The sequence below is a fragment of the Neophocaena asiaeorientalis genome, unplaced genomic scaffold (genome assembly GCF_003031525.2).
Source record: "Neophocaena asiaeorientalis asiaeorientalis breed wild unplaced genomic scaffold, Neophocaena_asiaeorientalis_V1.1 scaffold40, whole genome shotgun sequence".
NCBI lineage: Eukaryota > Metazoa > Chordata > Mammalia > Artiodactyla > Phocoenidae > Neophocaena > Neophocaena asiaeorientalis.
This window is the reverse complement of record NW_020185335.1, coordinates 12,671,560-12,685,555: the sequence shown is the minus strand read 5'-3', so window position 1 is coordinate 12,685,555 and position 13,996 is coordinate 12,671,560. Positions and strand designations below refer to the sequence as shown.

Genomic DNA, 13,996 nt, shown 5'->3' with positions numbered 1-13,996 from the left:
GAGGCCCCATGGCCCACAGGCCCCCGACACAAACCCCACCGCACCTGAGAGCCACGGAGAGCACCCAGGGCCCCGAATCTGGGGCAGGCCAGACAGGGGACCCCCAGATTTTCCTGCACAGCAGAACTTCAGCTCGTCCCAGGCACCGCGCTCGCCCATGGTCGCGGGGGTTGCGTGAGCTCGGGCGGCCAGAGGAGGTGGACCCGGCCGAGGAGGCTGCTGCCGACAGTCCCAAGCAGCAGCCTGGACACACGCCATCTTGCAAAGCTCCCCTCTGACGGGCTCAACTGGGCAGCGTCTGTCTGCGGGAGCCCCACTTGGGGCACCTGGGGCCTCGGGGCGGGGGAGGAAGCTGGGGCCAGCACAGACCCCCGCCTCCGCGAGCAGCACATCCTCCCTGGATTTTGTTCAGAACCTGCCTGGGTCCCAGGGGCCAAGACCCTCATCTTTTCTCCAAACCATCTCAGGTGGGCAAGCTCCTGCTACCTAATCAAACCTTTGCTTGAAGGGGAGGCACGGCAGCCTACAGCTCAGGGTGCTGGGAGACAGTCACCCCTCCCTCTGCCCCAGAGGCCCCGACCATCGAGGTGCGGGCTCAGCAGTGACCAGGAGGCAGACTGGTCGGATGCCGAGGCCCCACGGACGCTGGGACAGAGCTTCGCCCTGAGCAGCGCGCTCCCGGTCCAGGCCGCCTCACCGTGCTTCCCTACGCGTGTGCACAGCTTGGACAACTGTACGGGGCAGCCCCACGGGGAGACACCCGGGCCAGCCAGACCCGCCCCCGGCCGAGCCGCTCGGCAACCGGTCAGTGCCCGGCCAGTGGGCAGTGACGAGTCACCTGAAGGCTGCTGCCCCTGACGTGTGACCCCCAATTCCCCAAACAGATCCGCCAACCACGGCCCACACAATTCTGCAACCTCAAGTCGGCCGGGCCAACCACCGAGACCCAGCACCGGGTCAGGATCCCAGCCGTGGGGCAAGTTCCAGCCTCGGTCAGCTGTCATTACCGCCCGCCTAGGGACAGCCGACAGGCGACAATGTCGGCGGCCTTCCTTTCCCAGTGGGACAGTTTTGAAACGAGCTGTGTCTGCCAGGTTGGCGGGGCCCACCCGAGAAGCCAGCTTCCAGGGAGAAGCAGGAGGCAGGCGGTGGGCTGACCCGGCCAGGAAACCCCTGTACCCTGAGCGCTCACCAGGTTTGCGCAACTTGGAGAAACTGGGAGCATCTGTGTCCCCACCACTGCCCACGCCCTGGCACGGCAACCCCGCTCCTGGGGCCCCAGCAAAGCAGGCTGCCGTCCACCAAACACGCAGGCGGGCGGCCCCTACGAGGAACTCCCGCCACGTCCACCAGCAGCCGGAAGGACACAGCAGGGAGGGGGTGGAAAGCCACCAGAGCTCTCGGCCACCAAGCAGGAGGACCTACCGTGCACCTGGCCTGCACCCCGGGCCGCCCTCTGTAAACTACGCCTGGGGGTAGAGGGAGCGAAAAGAAAGAAAACAAACACACCGAGAACCCCACCAGTCAAGGGAGAGGCTGCACTGCCTGGAGAAAACGGTGGGGTCAAGGCCAGGTGGGCTCTGCTCCTCGAGGGGCCGGGCAGACGGGGGGAAGCTGGAGCAGACACTTCAGAGCCCCAGCCTGTGCCAGCCCCTGGGGCCTCACAGCCAGGAGGGCCCGGTGGCCACGCCACCTGAGCACAGAGACTCAGGGCCACCTGGCTCCCGACCCCGCAGCTGCCCGTCCCCTCCCACCTCTCAGATCACCCCCCTCCGGCCTCCGAGCCCCCGCCCCACGCCATTAGCAGGTCTCCACGGATCAGCATCGTTTCTAAGCGCTGGGCAGTGAGTGAGGAAGGAGGAGGGGAGGGCGAGAGACGGAGCCTGGGGGCCAGGTGCCCCTGCCCGCCCGGAGGCCACGGGCAATTAGCAGCCTCGTCCCTCAGGGCCGGGCCGGATGCCTCGCTCGGCAGCCAGATGGATGCCTGACCACGCAACCGCCAATTAGCGCGATCGCCCCCGACCCCGTTCTCAGGGCGGCGCGAGCTGTAATGAGCCGGCGGTACACGGCAGGCGGCAGCGAGCCCCGCGCGGGTGCGGAGGGGGTGACCACGCACAGCGCTCCGCGTCACCTCTGTCATCTGACCTCGCGGATTAGCGCCCGAGGCCCCCTGAGCCCATGTAATTAACAGCTGAGACACCGAAGTCGCTGTGAGGGGAGACGGAGATAAGCCTGGAAACACAAGTGCAGCGTGTCAGCTCCCTAGACGCCACCCAAACGACCTGAAGCACCCCCTGGGCGCCCTGAACAACGGCTCCTGCGCCGGGACCACCCCTGCCCGGCGCACTGCAGCGTGTGGTCTCAGTGCCGCCGCACAGCCCTCCCTCTGCCCGGGCACAAGCCTGCACTGAGTCAGGCCGCCTCACCCGGGGAGGGGCGGAGAGCCGATGAGGGACAGCGGTCACCTGATTGGGACGCCTTCCCGAGACGCCCCCTCCCGTGGCCAGAGCCGCAGCACCACAGGGCCAGCCCGGGTGCCGGCTGGAGGTGGCTGCGACAGATTCTGGAGCCAGCGCCAAGCAGCAGGGGTCCCCCCGCCCCGACTTTCACTCGGTGCGGGCAGGGACCCGCCAGCCACGAGCACGTGCGGATCCCCACCATCACATGGAGGCGGGGAATGAGGTGGGGGACCCTCTGGACTCCCCGCAGGCCGGGCGCAGCAGGGACAGCCGGGCACACGGCACATGCAAGGGCTCCACCCACCTGTGGGTTCAGGGAGAACCCCCCTGAGAAAGAGCCGCAGGGCTGCCCTCTGCCCGCTCCTCCATGGCGCGGGAACAGTCGGAGGCCCGTCCACCCAATGCCCTCTCCCAGGAGCCCTCACCCCACCTCACGCCACCAGCGGGCGGGGCACACCTGCCCCAACGTAGCGTCACAGGACGGTCACTAAACCCCAGCCAGTAAAGGCAAGGTGTGGTCCTTCTTACAAGACACACTTCCAGGGGCCGATGATGTGGTCATGAGCAGGACGGGGGCTGGGAGGACGGTGGGCTTCCGCTGTGCTGAGGGGCATGAGGGGCCGAGAGGGGGCGCATCAAGGGACACGAGAGGAACTGGGGGCGAGAAGGCGGAGGGGGCTTCAGGGAGGGGGACAGGGAAAGTCGCTGTTGCAGCGACACGGCCCGGGGAGGCCTCTTGTCCCAACGTCTCAGGGACGGGCATCCCCCATCAGGGCAGGCGCAGGCCCCCCTCCCTGGGCCCCGCTCTCCTCTGAATCCCTGGCCCAGAGCACAGAGAAGGAGGGCGAGGCACTGAGGACGCCCCTGTACGCTCACACCTGCGCCACGAGACAGATGGGGCTGCAGACACGCCGGGAAACCCAGCCCCGCTGAGCCCTGCGGCCACACGACTGACACACACGCGTGTCCGCTCACTTGTTTTGCTGCGTTCTTTGAAAGAGGCAGACTTCAGGTGGCAGAACAGGGGCGCCGCCCCTCCCTCCTGACTCAGGCCGGCTGAGTGAGGCACCAGGGGCGGGCAGAGTCCCACCTCCAACCCCGACAGAGGGAGGGATGCTCCCACCTCCTCCAGGGGCTCCAGGGAAACCAGACCCGCCTGCAAAGCCGGCGACAAGATGAGGTGAGGCCGGCAGCCAGCAAACACGCCTGGAGAAAAGCGCGCTCCCTCCCACCTGGCTCAGGGTCCTGGGCCGCGCCGCCCTTGCCAGCCTGCTTGCGTCGGGTCCAAACAAAGCCGGGGTCCGTCAGTCACTTCTCTTGCAGGTGGCGAAAACGGTGCGCGTGCCCTCGGGAGACCAGCTCCCTGAGGCCGCTCGGTGCCCCCCACACCCCGCTGGGAGGGACGGACACGTGGGATGTGCACAGGCCGTGTGGCTTTGGAGCCCACCCTGCTCCTTCCGCCCCGCCCCGCCCCGCAAGATAGACGCCGAGGGCACTGCTGCGGGACGCCTCATTCAAGGGGGCCCCGGCCTGTCACTGCCGGAGGGTCCCACGGGTACAACCGGGACCAACGTGGGGGTCAGGCCCAAACGTGCAGCCCGAGGCTCCTTCCAGAACGTGCCGTGTGGGCCTGGTCACAGCCTGGGACTCCCTTTCTCCAAAAGCCAAGACGAGGGTCGAGGTGACAGGGAGCGGCTGCCCTGGGCCTGCGCGCACCCACGCTGTCAGGACGTTTGGGAGCAGCCGCGGCAACTCCTCCGGCCCGGACAGGACGGGCTCTCTCCGCAAACGGGGTCAATCTGGGCCTCAAGACACGTGCGCAGCAACTCAGCCCCGCCCTCAGCCGTGGAAGCACTCGCCTTCCTTTCCTGGCCCCTCAGCCCTGGCTGCACCGCAGGGGTGGGGGAAGGTGGGGATGGCCGGGTCTCATCTACTGCACACGGCGCCGCACCTGGAACGTGTTCTTCCTACGTCGGCAAAACCTACGGAGCAGAGACATTATCCCCAGCCTCTGTTGTTTTTTAACTTTTTTATTTTTGGCTGTGCCGTGAGGCACGCGGGATCTTAGTTCCCAGACCAGGGATCGGACCCACGTCCCCTGCGTTGGAAGCACCGAGCCCTAACCACTGGACCACCAGGGAAGTCCCTAGACGCTACCCTCATCCTGAGGACACAAGGCAGCTCAGAGAGGTAGAGCTCCGTGCCCAGGCCACACAGCAAGGGCGTGAACCAGAATCTGCCGGCGTCCGTGTCCACCCTGCTGGGCGCCCGCGTCAGAGTGCGTTACAGGGCCAGGCAGATACGGCCCCTCCCCCTCCCCGGACAGGCAGTCCCTTCGAGTCCCCCAGGGAAAGACACCCGGCCCCCCGCTGGCCGACGGGCACGGAGCAGGACCTTGGGGCTGCAAAGAAGCCTCAGGAAAGATGAAAACCCAGCGGGGGCCAATGTCTCCTCCTCGTATCCTCTCTCTGGGGGCAGAGCAAATGACGGGCACGTGGATTACTTGCTCTGAACTGGATTTTTAAACTGCAGCCTGGAGACACGACGTGAGGAAACACATCAGCTGGGGAAGCAGAGAGGAGAGCTGGGCCACGGCTCAGGGTAAGACGCTTCCGCAGCGTGGGGGGCGGCGGGGCCAGAGGAGAGGGTCACGAGGCAGCCGGAGGCGCCCAGGGTTGCGGCCAGCACCCAGGCAGCCCGCGGCTGACCAGCACGGGCCGGGCAGCAGGAGGGGCCTGTGGGGGGCGGGGGGGGGGCTGTGGCCTCTCCTGTCTTGGCTCTGCCGTCGGGCCCGCCTCTCCCACCACCTCCCTGTGCAGGAGGGGACGCCGTACCTGCTCCACCTGGGACCTCTGTCCTTGGGGACAGGGCCCTCTGGGGTCAGCCATGGGGTCCTGGGTCACCCCGAAGAGACGGGGGCCTCGCCCTCAGGGAGGGACAGCTGCGGCAGAGGCGGTGGCTCCCTTCTCTGGGAAGGTGGACACGGATGCCAGGGCGGAGCAGGAGGCCGTGGAGTTTCCAGAGTCCCCTCTGCTGCCTATGGCTCGGGACACCAGCGAGCCCGAAGCTCTCGGCTTTGCCCACCAGCAAGACTGACAGAGAACAGAGGCCAGGGCTGTGCTGGGAACGCAGCGGGAGACTGCCCTGTACTCAGCCGGTGCTCAATAAACGGTCACTGCCGCGATGCAGGAGGGGAGAGCCCTTGCTGGGTCCACCTCCTCACACACCTGGCGACAGGTGTGCAGTGCCAACCAGCCACGAGAAGTGTGCCGCGCGTGGACAGCCCTGCAAACACCGGTCTGAGAGCGGAAGCCAGCCGCGGGGCTGCGCGCACCCACAGGTGACAGATGTCCAGACAGCGGATCCTGGCTGCCAGGGCTGGGGGACGGCGTGGGGACAGGGTTTCTTTTAGGGGTGACAAATCATGCTAGAATTAAGAGTGATGGTCGCAGAACTCTGAATGCACAAAACCCCACTAAATTGTGTCCTTTAAAAGATGAATTTTCCGGGACGTGAATTATACCTTAAAAAGTTATTAACAAGCAAAAAAATCAACCCCCACCCCCGCCATCACCAAGCCCAGCAAACGTCCCCCTTGGGCTCTCTGGTCCCCGGTGGAGAGGCAGGCAGGGGAGCTGGGGGTTGCTGGCTCTCCCCCCTGTGCCCCTACAGCCCCCAGGCTTCTAGAAGCTGACAGCCCACATCTCCACTCTGTCCCCTGCTCTGTGGGGAGCACAGAGCCCCCCCCAGGGCTCCCTGTACCACTGTGGTGGGTGCTGGGGGGTGGGAAGGGGGTGCCCCCCCACCCCCAGCCAGGACCATGCACTCAGCCTTGCCGTCCCAAGTCCGGCTCTCCACATCCACTTGGAAAGGCTGAAGGAGCAGCAGTTGAGAGGCACAGGGCGTGTCCTCACCAGCTGTGTGACCTCACGCTCATGACCCGACCTCTCTGAGCCTCAGCTTCCCCACCTGTACAATGGGCCGACGACTCTGGGCTGCCAGCCAATTCTACAGACGGGAGACAGCCCATCAGAGCTGGGGCAGCTCCGTGAGAAAAATGGGGACCAGGCATGGGATGTGGCCCAGAGGATGCTCCAGAGAGTAACTGAGCTCATTTCTTCAAACCAAAGCCCCACTGGGGTGCACCAGATGGGGCACTGCCAGTGAATCTCATCACTGCTGCTTTAAACTCCAGACTGCCTGGGGCCCCCAGAGCCAGAAATGAGGTCCCCAGGACACACACAGAGTAACTCGAGCATCAGGGCAGCCCAGGGTCCAAATACTGAGCACCCCCCCCCCAACCCAAACCTCGGCTTTCTCATCAGAACGATGGGAATAGCCTCGGGTCAACCAGCGGCGGACAGCACAAGCTCAGGCCAGCGTGGCTCGCCCCTCTCTTCTATCTCCTGATCCTCTGTCACAAAGCTCCGGGCGTCACGCAGAACACCCAGATCGCAGCCCCCGGGGAGCAGGGTCCGCTCCACGACGGGACACGCTGCTCCCGGCCAGCGAGGCCCGGCCGTCTCCGGCACGCGGGCTGTCCACCGGCCCATTATTCGAGCCGGACGCTGGCGCCAGCCTGGGGCAGCAGAGAGGAGACGGAGGCCACCAAGGCAGGCTTTCGCGTGAGCCACGCCCGCAGACCTCTCCACCGCCCACTCGGCAAGGAGGGAAACGCGCCCTTTCACTGCCACATCCTCTACAGAGGGGGGTGTCACCCCAGGATGGGCCCAGCTGCCCGGGAGCGGACACAGCTGTTGGCTAAAGCCCTGACACTCAGGGTGACTCAGCCAGATGGCCCCAGTGCCTCCCACGTGCTGACAGTTCTCTTTGAAAGCTGCGCCAGCCCTGTTTCTCCGCCTCCTGGAATGCCGGGAAGGAAGACACCAAAGCAGGGACCAAGTTCTGCTCTGGGGGCTTCGCGCTGACTCTGAAGAGACCCCCCAAGTCTCGGCCCCAGCTCAGGGTGCCACTGTGCACGCCGCTCCCGGGGTGCTCGCAGCCAGCCCAGGACGTCTGTTCTGGGGGCCTCGCCGGCACGAAGCTCCCCGTATCTCTGCTCTCCGGCCGCGTGGCCAAGGAGTCCCATGGTGGGCAAGGAGGGGCATGCGTGCAGAGACTGGGAAGGTCTGTCTGGGTGGACAGAACAGCCCAGGGCAGGCGGACACCAGCAGTGAGGGCGATCCCTAGCAATGCAGAAACCGGGCCCCGAAGGCCTTCGCTCCTGGGCCACATCCACGCTGCCCGTCAACTCCTGTCTACCCCCCTCACACTCCTCCTCCGTCCAACAACTGCGTGATCAGCAAGGGTGTGGAGACAAGTCAGATTCAGAAATCAGCAGACCCCCAGCCACCCCGGTCGGGGCAAACGTCCGCTCTGCTGAGCCAGAGACCCCAGAGTCCACAAAGACAGACAGAGTTCCTGCACACGTGTTCTTTGGGTGCCCCAGAGGCCCTGGACATTTGGGGCAAGGCAGATGGCCGGCAGAGGCACCCACGGTCTCTGCTTCCTCTGCCCGGGAGGCCGACCCCCTGCCTCCAAGCAGTGAGTCCAGAGGGTGCCTGAGAGGCCTGCACCAGAACCCGCAACGGCCCAGGCCTCCCAGCAGCTCTGGTTGCAAACTGCCCGCCAGCCCCACTCATCCAGCCAGCAGCCCTTGGACTAACAGCCCTAGAAGTGCCCGAAGCCAGAGCTGTAGTGAGCCTCGTCGTACCAAACAGGAAGGCTGAAGCTCAGAGAGGGTCAGCGCTTGCCCAAAGTCACAGAGCACGTCACTTCCCACCAGGAGCTGGGGCTCTGGACCTCTGGGGGACACCTGTCCATGCCACCCCAAGACCCCTGCCTTGGACGGATTAAGCTGTGTCCCCACTTTGGGGCACACGGGATAAAGAGGGTTTCCAGAGACCATGCTCCCTGCCACGTCTGGAGGGCGTATCAAGGCCTGGTGCTCCCGGTCTCCCACGAAACATGCCACCTGGGAAGAGGCCCCCGGGGCAGGCTGGGGGCTCCTGACGGACGTATCGGGGTGCAGCACATCCACCCTCTGAAGCCACAGCTGCTGGACGCCCCCTCAGTGGTCCTACAGCCAAAGAAGGACAGAGCAGCAGAGAGCGCGGGAAGCAGGGGCAAGCAGAGCTGCTGGGGCCGCTGGGCTCACCGGACGGGCGGGGGTCAGGCAGCGCGGTCCCCGCCAGAACGAGGCAGCACGAGAAAAGCCAGCACGTGTGGACGCGGGCGCGCAAGCACGTGGGCGGGAGCGGCCCCGCCCCCGGAGCCCCGTGCACGTGCGGGGCGGCGGCTCGTGAGACCGGCTGCTGCCCTCCGAGCGCAGGAGCCGCGAGGCCTGGGCAGGAAGGAAGGGGCCGCTCTCTCCCCCGCTTCGTGGAGCCGCCCGGCGGGCGCGCCTCTTACCTCTGGGCTCCTCCGCCTGTTTGGCGAGCTTGCGCAGCGCGGCAGCAAAGCTGGAGGACGGCGCGGCCTGGGCCGACAGCGCGCTGCTGGTGGCGGGGCTGCCACTGGGCACCAGGGCGCCATTGAGCGGCGAGGGGGTGAGGGGGTTGACGGTGGCGGTGGTCCTGGTCGCGGTGGAAAGCATCCCTAGTGAAGGGGACTTGGGCTCATGGCTCATGCCTGAAACAGGAAAAGAAGAACCAGAAGTCACCCAGAGAGCAGGAGGGCCCGGCACCGGAGCGGGGTCTGCGCGGCCTGGGGGGCCGGTGCCAGCGGGCGGCATGCGGGGAGCGGGAGCTGCGCCGGCGGCCCCGGCGTCCGCGGGCAGCCCCACCCTCTCGGCTCCGTAAGCGAAGAGCCGCTGTGCCCAGGACCCCGGTGAGTCCAGATGCCCAACAGCTCATCCCGGCCCGAGCCGACAGCCTCTCCGGAAGATCTGAGAGCATCCCGACAGGCGCGGGGCCAGTGTCCTCGCAAGAAAGAGAAGAACGCCAGAGGAAAGGGAAAGGGCTGAGCCACTGAGGATCGCGAAGACGAACACACTTCTGCCAGGCCTTCAGCACATCGCTCTGCAGACTGAGGGAGCACGTCCTTCTCCTTCCACAAAAGCAAACAGGCTCGTACGGGCAGGCGGCACAGACCCGGGATCGTCCCAGGCGGGTTGGCTGGAGCCGTCCTGTGCCGCTACCATCCCCGCTTGAATCCCAAAGCCACAGGCACCCAGCGGGTCTGCCCTGAGAAGGTGCCTCAGAGAAGAGACACAGGCAGAGAACACAGCCACCTGCAGACCCTGCTGCCGTCTCGCCCGGCGCAAACCCCGCCTAGACGCTAGAAGACCCGCGACTGCAGGTCTAAACCGCTGTCCAGGGGAAGCCCCCTTCCCACGGGGATCCAGGTTCAGGTGCCACGCGGGCCAAGGAGCCGCCACCCGCCAGGAGTGACATCAGTTGCCTTCCCATGAGCCCCCGGCCTTTCAAGTCCTGAGGTGGGTCAACCTTCACCCGGCCCCACGCGCCCCACTGATATCGGCCGGGCTCCCTCGCGGGCGGGCGTGAACGGTGCCATAAGTAAATCTTCGGTTAACTTCTCCTGCCCTCTCAGGGGCACCTGCCACATCCCCGCTCCCTCACCGTGGGTACATTCGAGAGGCGTAGATCAAGGCGCACGGCCTCGCGGGTGGCACGGGCAACGGGCTGGGTGCAGGGAGAGGTAAACAAACTTGCGAAGCCCCAGACGGAGACCTAGGAGAGACAGCTCCAGGGAACACCCGGGGTCACCTGGGGAGGGGACCTGGGGAGTCATGGGAGGGGTGAGAGAGCACAAGCACAGAGTGTCCCGGAAGATGACAGGGCAGGAGCATGTGCTGTCCCCAGGCCACGGTCCCCACCCCAAGGGGCTCTCCGCAACGCCCAGAGCCCACGCCACCTCTGCAGCACTCTGCATACGGTCCAACTCGAGTCTAACTGCAACCTGCTTCCATGCCTGTCCCCGCGGGTAGCCAGGTGAACACTGGGGACCCCCACCGGTGGCCAGGCAGAGGTGGGCCCCTGAGGCCTGCCCTGCCCCCAGAACTAGCCAGGAGAGGCCGCGGGCGCCGACACACGCCCTGAACCCAGGGTCCCGGAGAGCCGGGCCGCGGCCACCATCGCCCTCCCGCCGGGCAGGCGGCAAAAGAGATCTTGGGGGCTCGGCCGCATAAACGGCCACGGCAGGGACGGGGTGAGGGGTGCATAAAAGGCAGTATCGAGGCAGGTGCAAGTTCGAGGGAACACCGTTCTCTCGGGAAAGGGCTCGCACCTCGGAAATAAAGGACCTGCACAAGCGCCCCTGTGCCCAGGCTGGCCTCCCAGCTGCCGGCGGGTCACGTGGGCAGCGCCACGCCGGGCGACAAGGCCCCACGGCGGCAGGCCCACTGAGCGGCCGGGGTGGCACCAACCCGAGGCTGGCCCCGCATGGCCTCCTCTTTCTGGAAGAACAGGGGAGACAGTGGGAACTACATGCCCACAGGCACCGCAAGCCCACCAGAGAAACCCGAGAACCCAGCGGGGCGCAGGGTCCCTGCCCCAGCGGGCTGGTCACTAGAAAACACAGGTTCCTAACAAGAGTCCTTTCTCAGCCAAGCCGGCACCCAGCCAGCCACTGGAGGGCCGTGGAGCCCGATGGACGCCATGTCCCAGAAGCTCGGCCCAGGCCCCCCTCGGGCCCCTCTCCTCCTCCACGGAAGGTGTGAACAGGGAGGGCAGGAAGTGCTGCCGGCCACGGGGCCTGGAGGTCAGGCTCAGCATGGACCAGGCTGCCACACACTGGGGCCTGAATCCCGGCTCTGCCACCTGCAGCTGTGTGATGTTGGGCAAGTTACTTGGCCTCTCTGGGCCTCCTCAGTCTCCTCATCCATAAATGGGGGATAAAGACAAAGTCTGCCTCGTGAAGTTAATTCTGTGAGGGTTCAAGGAGGTAAATTACATGAGAAGCTCCAGAGCACGACTGGCACATCCCAGGAGTCGCTGTTATTAGCACGTAGCTGGTCAGCGGACGGGGGCAGAAACCCAGGTCTTGGGTGGGCGAGGGGCTTGGCTAGGCTCATATGGGTCAGGCTGGGCAAAATGAGACCCAACCTGCCGAATCTGTGCCTCTTACCGCCACCCCCACCCTTTCCGTGTCCGGGCCGGGAGTCACACAGCCCAGCTCTCCACATCCGTGAGTGGCACTGGCTGGTCAACGCAAACACACAGGACACCCCGGGACAGAGCGGGACTGGAGCTCTTGTCCTGCTGCCTGCGGGGACACCGAGGACGTGACCCCATGCAGGACCTGCTCTGGGCGGTCCAGACGTCTTCTGGGTCCTGCTCGGAACCGAAGCACCCTCAGCGCCCACACTCAGTGGAGCGACCGATGGGTTTCTTTTCTTGGGGGGCGGGTGGTGGTACACAAGGGAGCACCACCCTGTGGGAACCCCATCTGGGCATGGCTCGCACAGGTCCTGGAGGTCCTGACCAACACCTAGAGGAAGGCATCGCCACGAGGTGCTGCCCAGAGACAAGGTATGTGACAGGGGACCCCGGGGCTCCGTACCCCAGAGAAACGAAGATCCTCCCCGGGACATCAGGTCACACAGACGGTCGGGTCACCTCTCAAGACAGCCTCGTGATGGGCCTGGGACAGGCCGCAGCAGCAGTGGACACCCCCCCAACCCCACACTCACTCCCACCCTGGGCCTGCCCTCAGGGTCTCAGACAATCCTGAGAGGCCAGCCGAGCATCGGTGGGGACACCGAGGCCAGGAGCCGTTCGAAGATCGGTCACGGTCACAGAGGTGACCCAAGGCCACAGAGACGACCCAAGGCCACACAGCTCAGCAGCACATCCTAGGACTCGAACCCCATTTCCTGGGCCCAGATGCAATGTTCTCACCACTCATGACACCACCTGACCAGTCCAAGGCCCAACTGTGAGGCCAGACCAAGAGGTGTAACACACTCACAGCTCAGGTACGCTTGACTACAGTGGTTTAGAAACGTGTCCAAGTCTGGCACTCATCCTTCAAGAGGCAGGGACGAATCCTCTTCTCTCGATGTGGGCCAGACGTCTCAACTCACTTCCACTGAACAGAACACGACAGAAGCGTGGCGACCGCCAAAGTGAGGTCACGAAAGGCCCCTGGCCACCTCCCTGCGCTCTCCTGGATCACTGGAGCCATGGTGGGGGGCGGGGCGGGGCAGGGGTCACCTGCCAGGTTGTGAGGATGCCCTAGGTACCTGTAGGGAATCCCACATTCAGGGAACTGAGGCCTCCAGCCAACAGCCAACTGAAGCATGAACCATCTCGGCAGCAGCTCCTCCAGCCCCAGGGGAGCCTTCTGATGAGATCACAGCCCCAACAACCGTTCCTTTACACCAGACTCTGGGCCAGAGCTGCCCGGCCGAGCTGCTTCCGGATCCTGACACGTTTAGGTTTGGGATAGCTTGTTACGCAGCGTTAGGTAACTGCTACAGTGAGTGCCACCTCCACGTCCTGTATTGATCACGACCCTCAATCTCTATTTCCCTTCCTCTGTGGAAGTTCAACCACCTACAGATACTCTGTACCTTCTTTACCCCCCAAGTCTCCAAATCGGGCCCCTCTGATGCCATCCAAGGCCATTAACCACCTCCCTCCCCTTTCCCACATTCCTTAGAGAACTAGCCACCACCTTAAAATCCTTTCACCTCTAAGGGAAAGGTGTCACTGAGCCCATTTTACAGAAGGGAGACTCCAGGCTTGGGCCCAAGGGCCGACAGCCGGTCAACAGCAGGGCTGGGATTACCTGAACACAGCACCTGTGTCCCACATACATAAAGCTGGTCAGGGCCGAGATCCAGACCCATCCTGGGGCCGCAGCAGGAGGGCCTGGGCCCAGATCCAGACCCATCCTGGGGCCGCAGCAGGAGGGCCTGGCTCTGCTCCACCCCACAGCCCACACGGCATGCTACCTCCAGACAGAGGGGAGGGGGGCCGGCAAAGTGAGGCAGGCGAAGCGGTCCTGCACCTCCCAGTGACCGGTCCCCGTGGCCCAGGGAGCAGACGTGGAGCTCTCTGCCCAGTGGCCCTGTGGCAGGCTGGCCAGCTGGTGACCCAGGCGGACACGCTGTGACCGCCAGCTACCAGCGCTGGGCAGGATGGTGCATGAGTGCTCAAAAAAGTGGGGAGCAGCCACGGGGCAAATCCCGGGGCAGACCCCAAAGTGTCACGGGCCCCTTAAGGCCACGGGTGGGGGTCTTCAGGTGACAGCAGGAGGAACAATTTTCTCGTTTTTAGCCTTTTTACTTCTCTCTGTTCTAGTTTTTCTGTAGTGAACCAGGTTTTGAAAAGTGGGGGGCCCACAAACAGATAGACTTGCCTGCATGAGTTTGGAATAACCAACAGGGGGATGGGGTCTTCCCCAGACCGGGGACCTCCTGCGGGGCAGATGCGGGAGCTGAGGGAACTGGGGTGCCCCTCCTGGAACCCAGACCCTCACCGACAACCCCCGCCTTTCCCTGGTGACCTGGGTTCTGGGGGGCAGACCCGCCCTCTGCCCCCCCTCCTGGACCAGCCACCACCTGACCAGCA

General features: G+C 65.1%; 1 protein-coding gene across 6 annotated transcripts in view; it reads right to left on the bottom strand.

Moving 5' to 3' along the window:
• GSE1 (Gse1 coiled-coil protein) overlaps positions 1 to 13,996 on the bottom strand; it is a 126,662-nt gene that overhangs the window by 27,803 nt on the left and 84,863 nt on the right. For 5 of the 6 annotated variants that reach the window (XM_024735661.1, XM_024735659.1, XM_024735663.1 and 2 more), the window contains one exon: positions 8,871 to 9,089. The exons of the other annotated variant lie outside the window; for it this stretch is intronic. In XM_024735661.1, the coding sequence (XP_024591429.1) occupies positions 8,871 to 9,089 (219 nt within the window). The remainder of the gene's footprint in view (positions 1 to 8,870; positions 9,090 to 13,996) is intronic. 6 annotated transcript variants of the gene reach the window in all.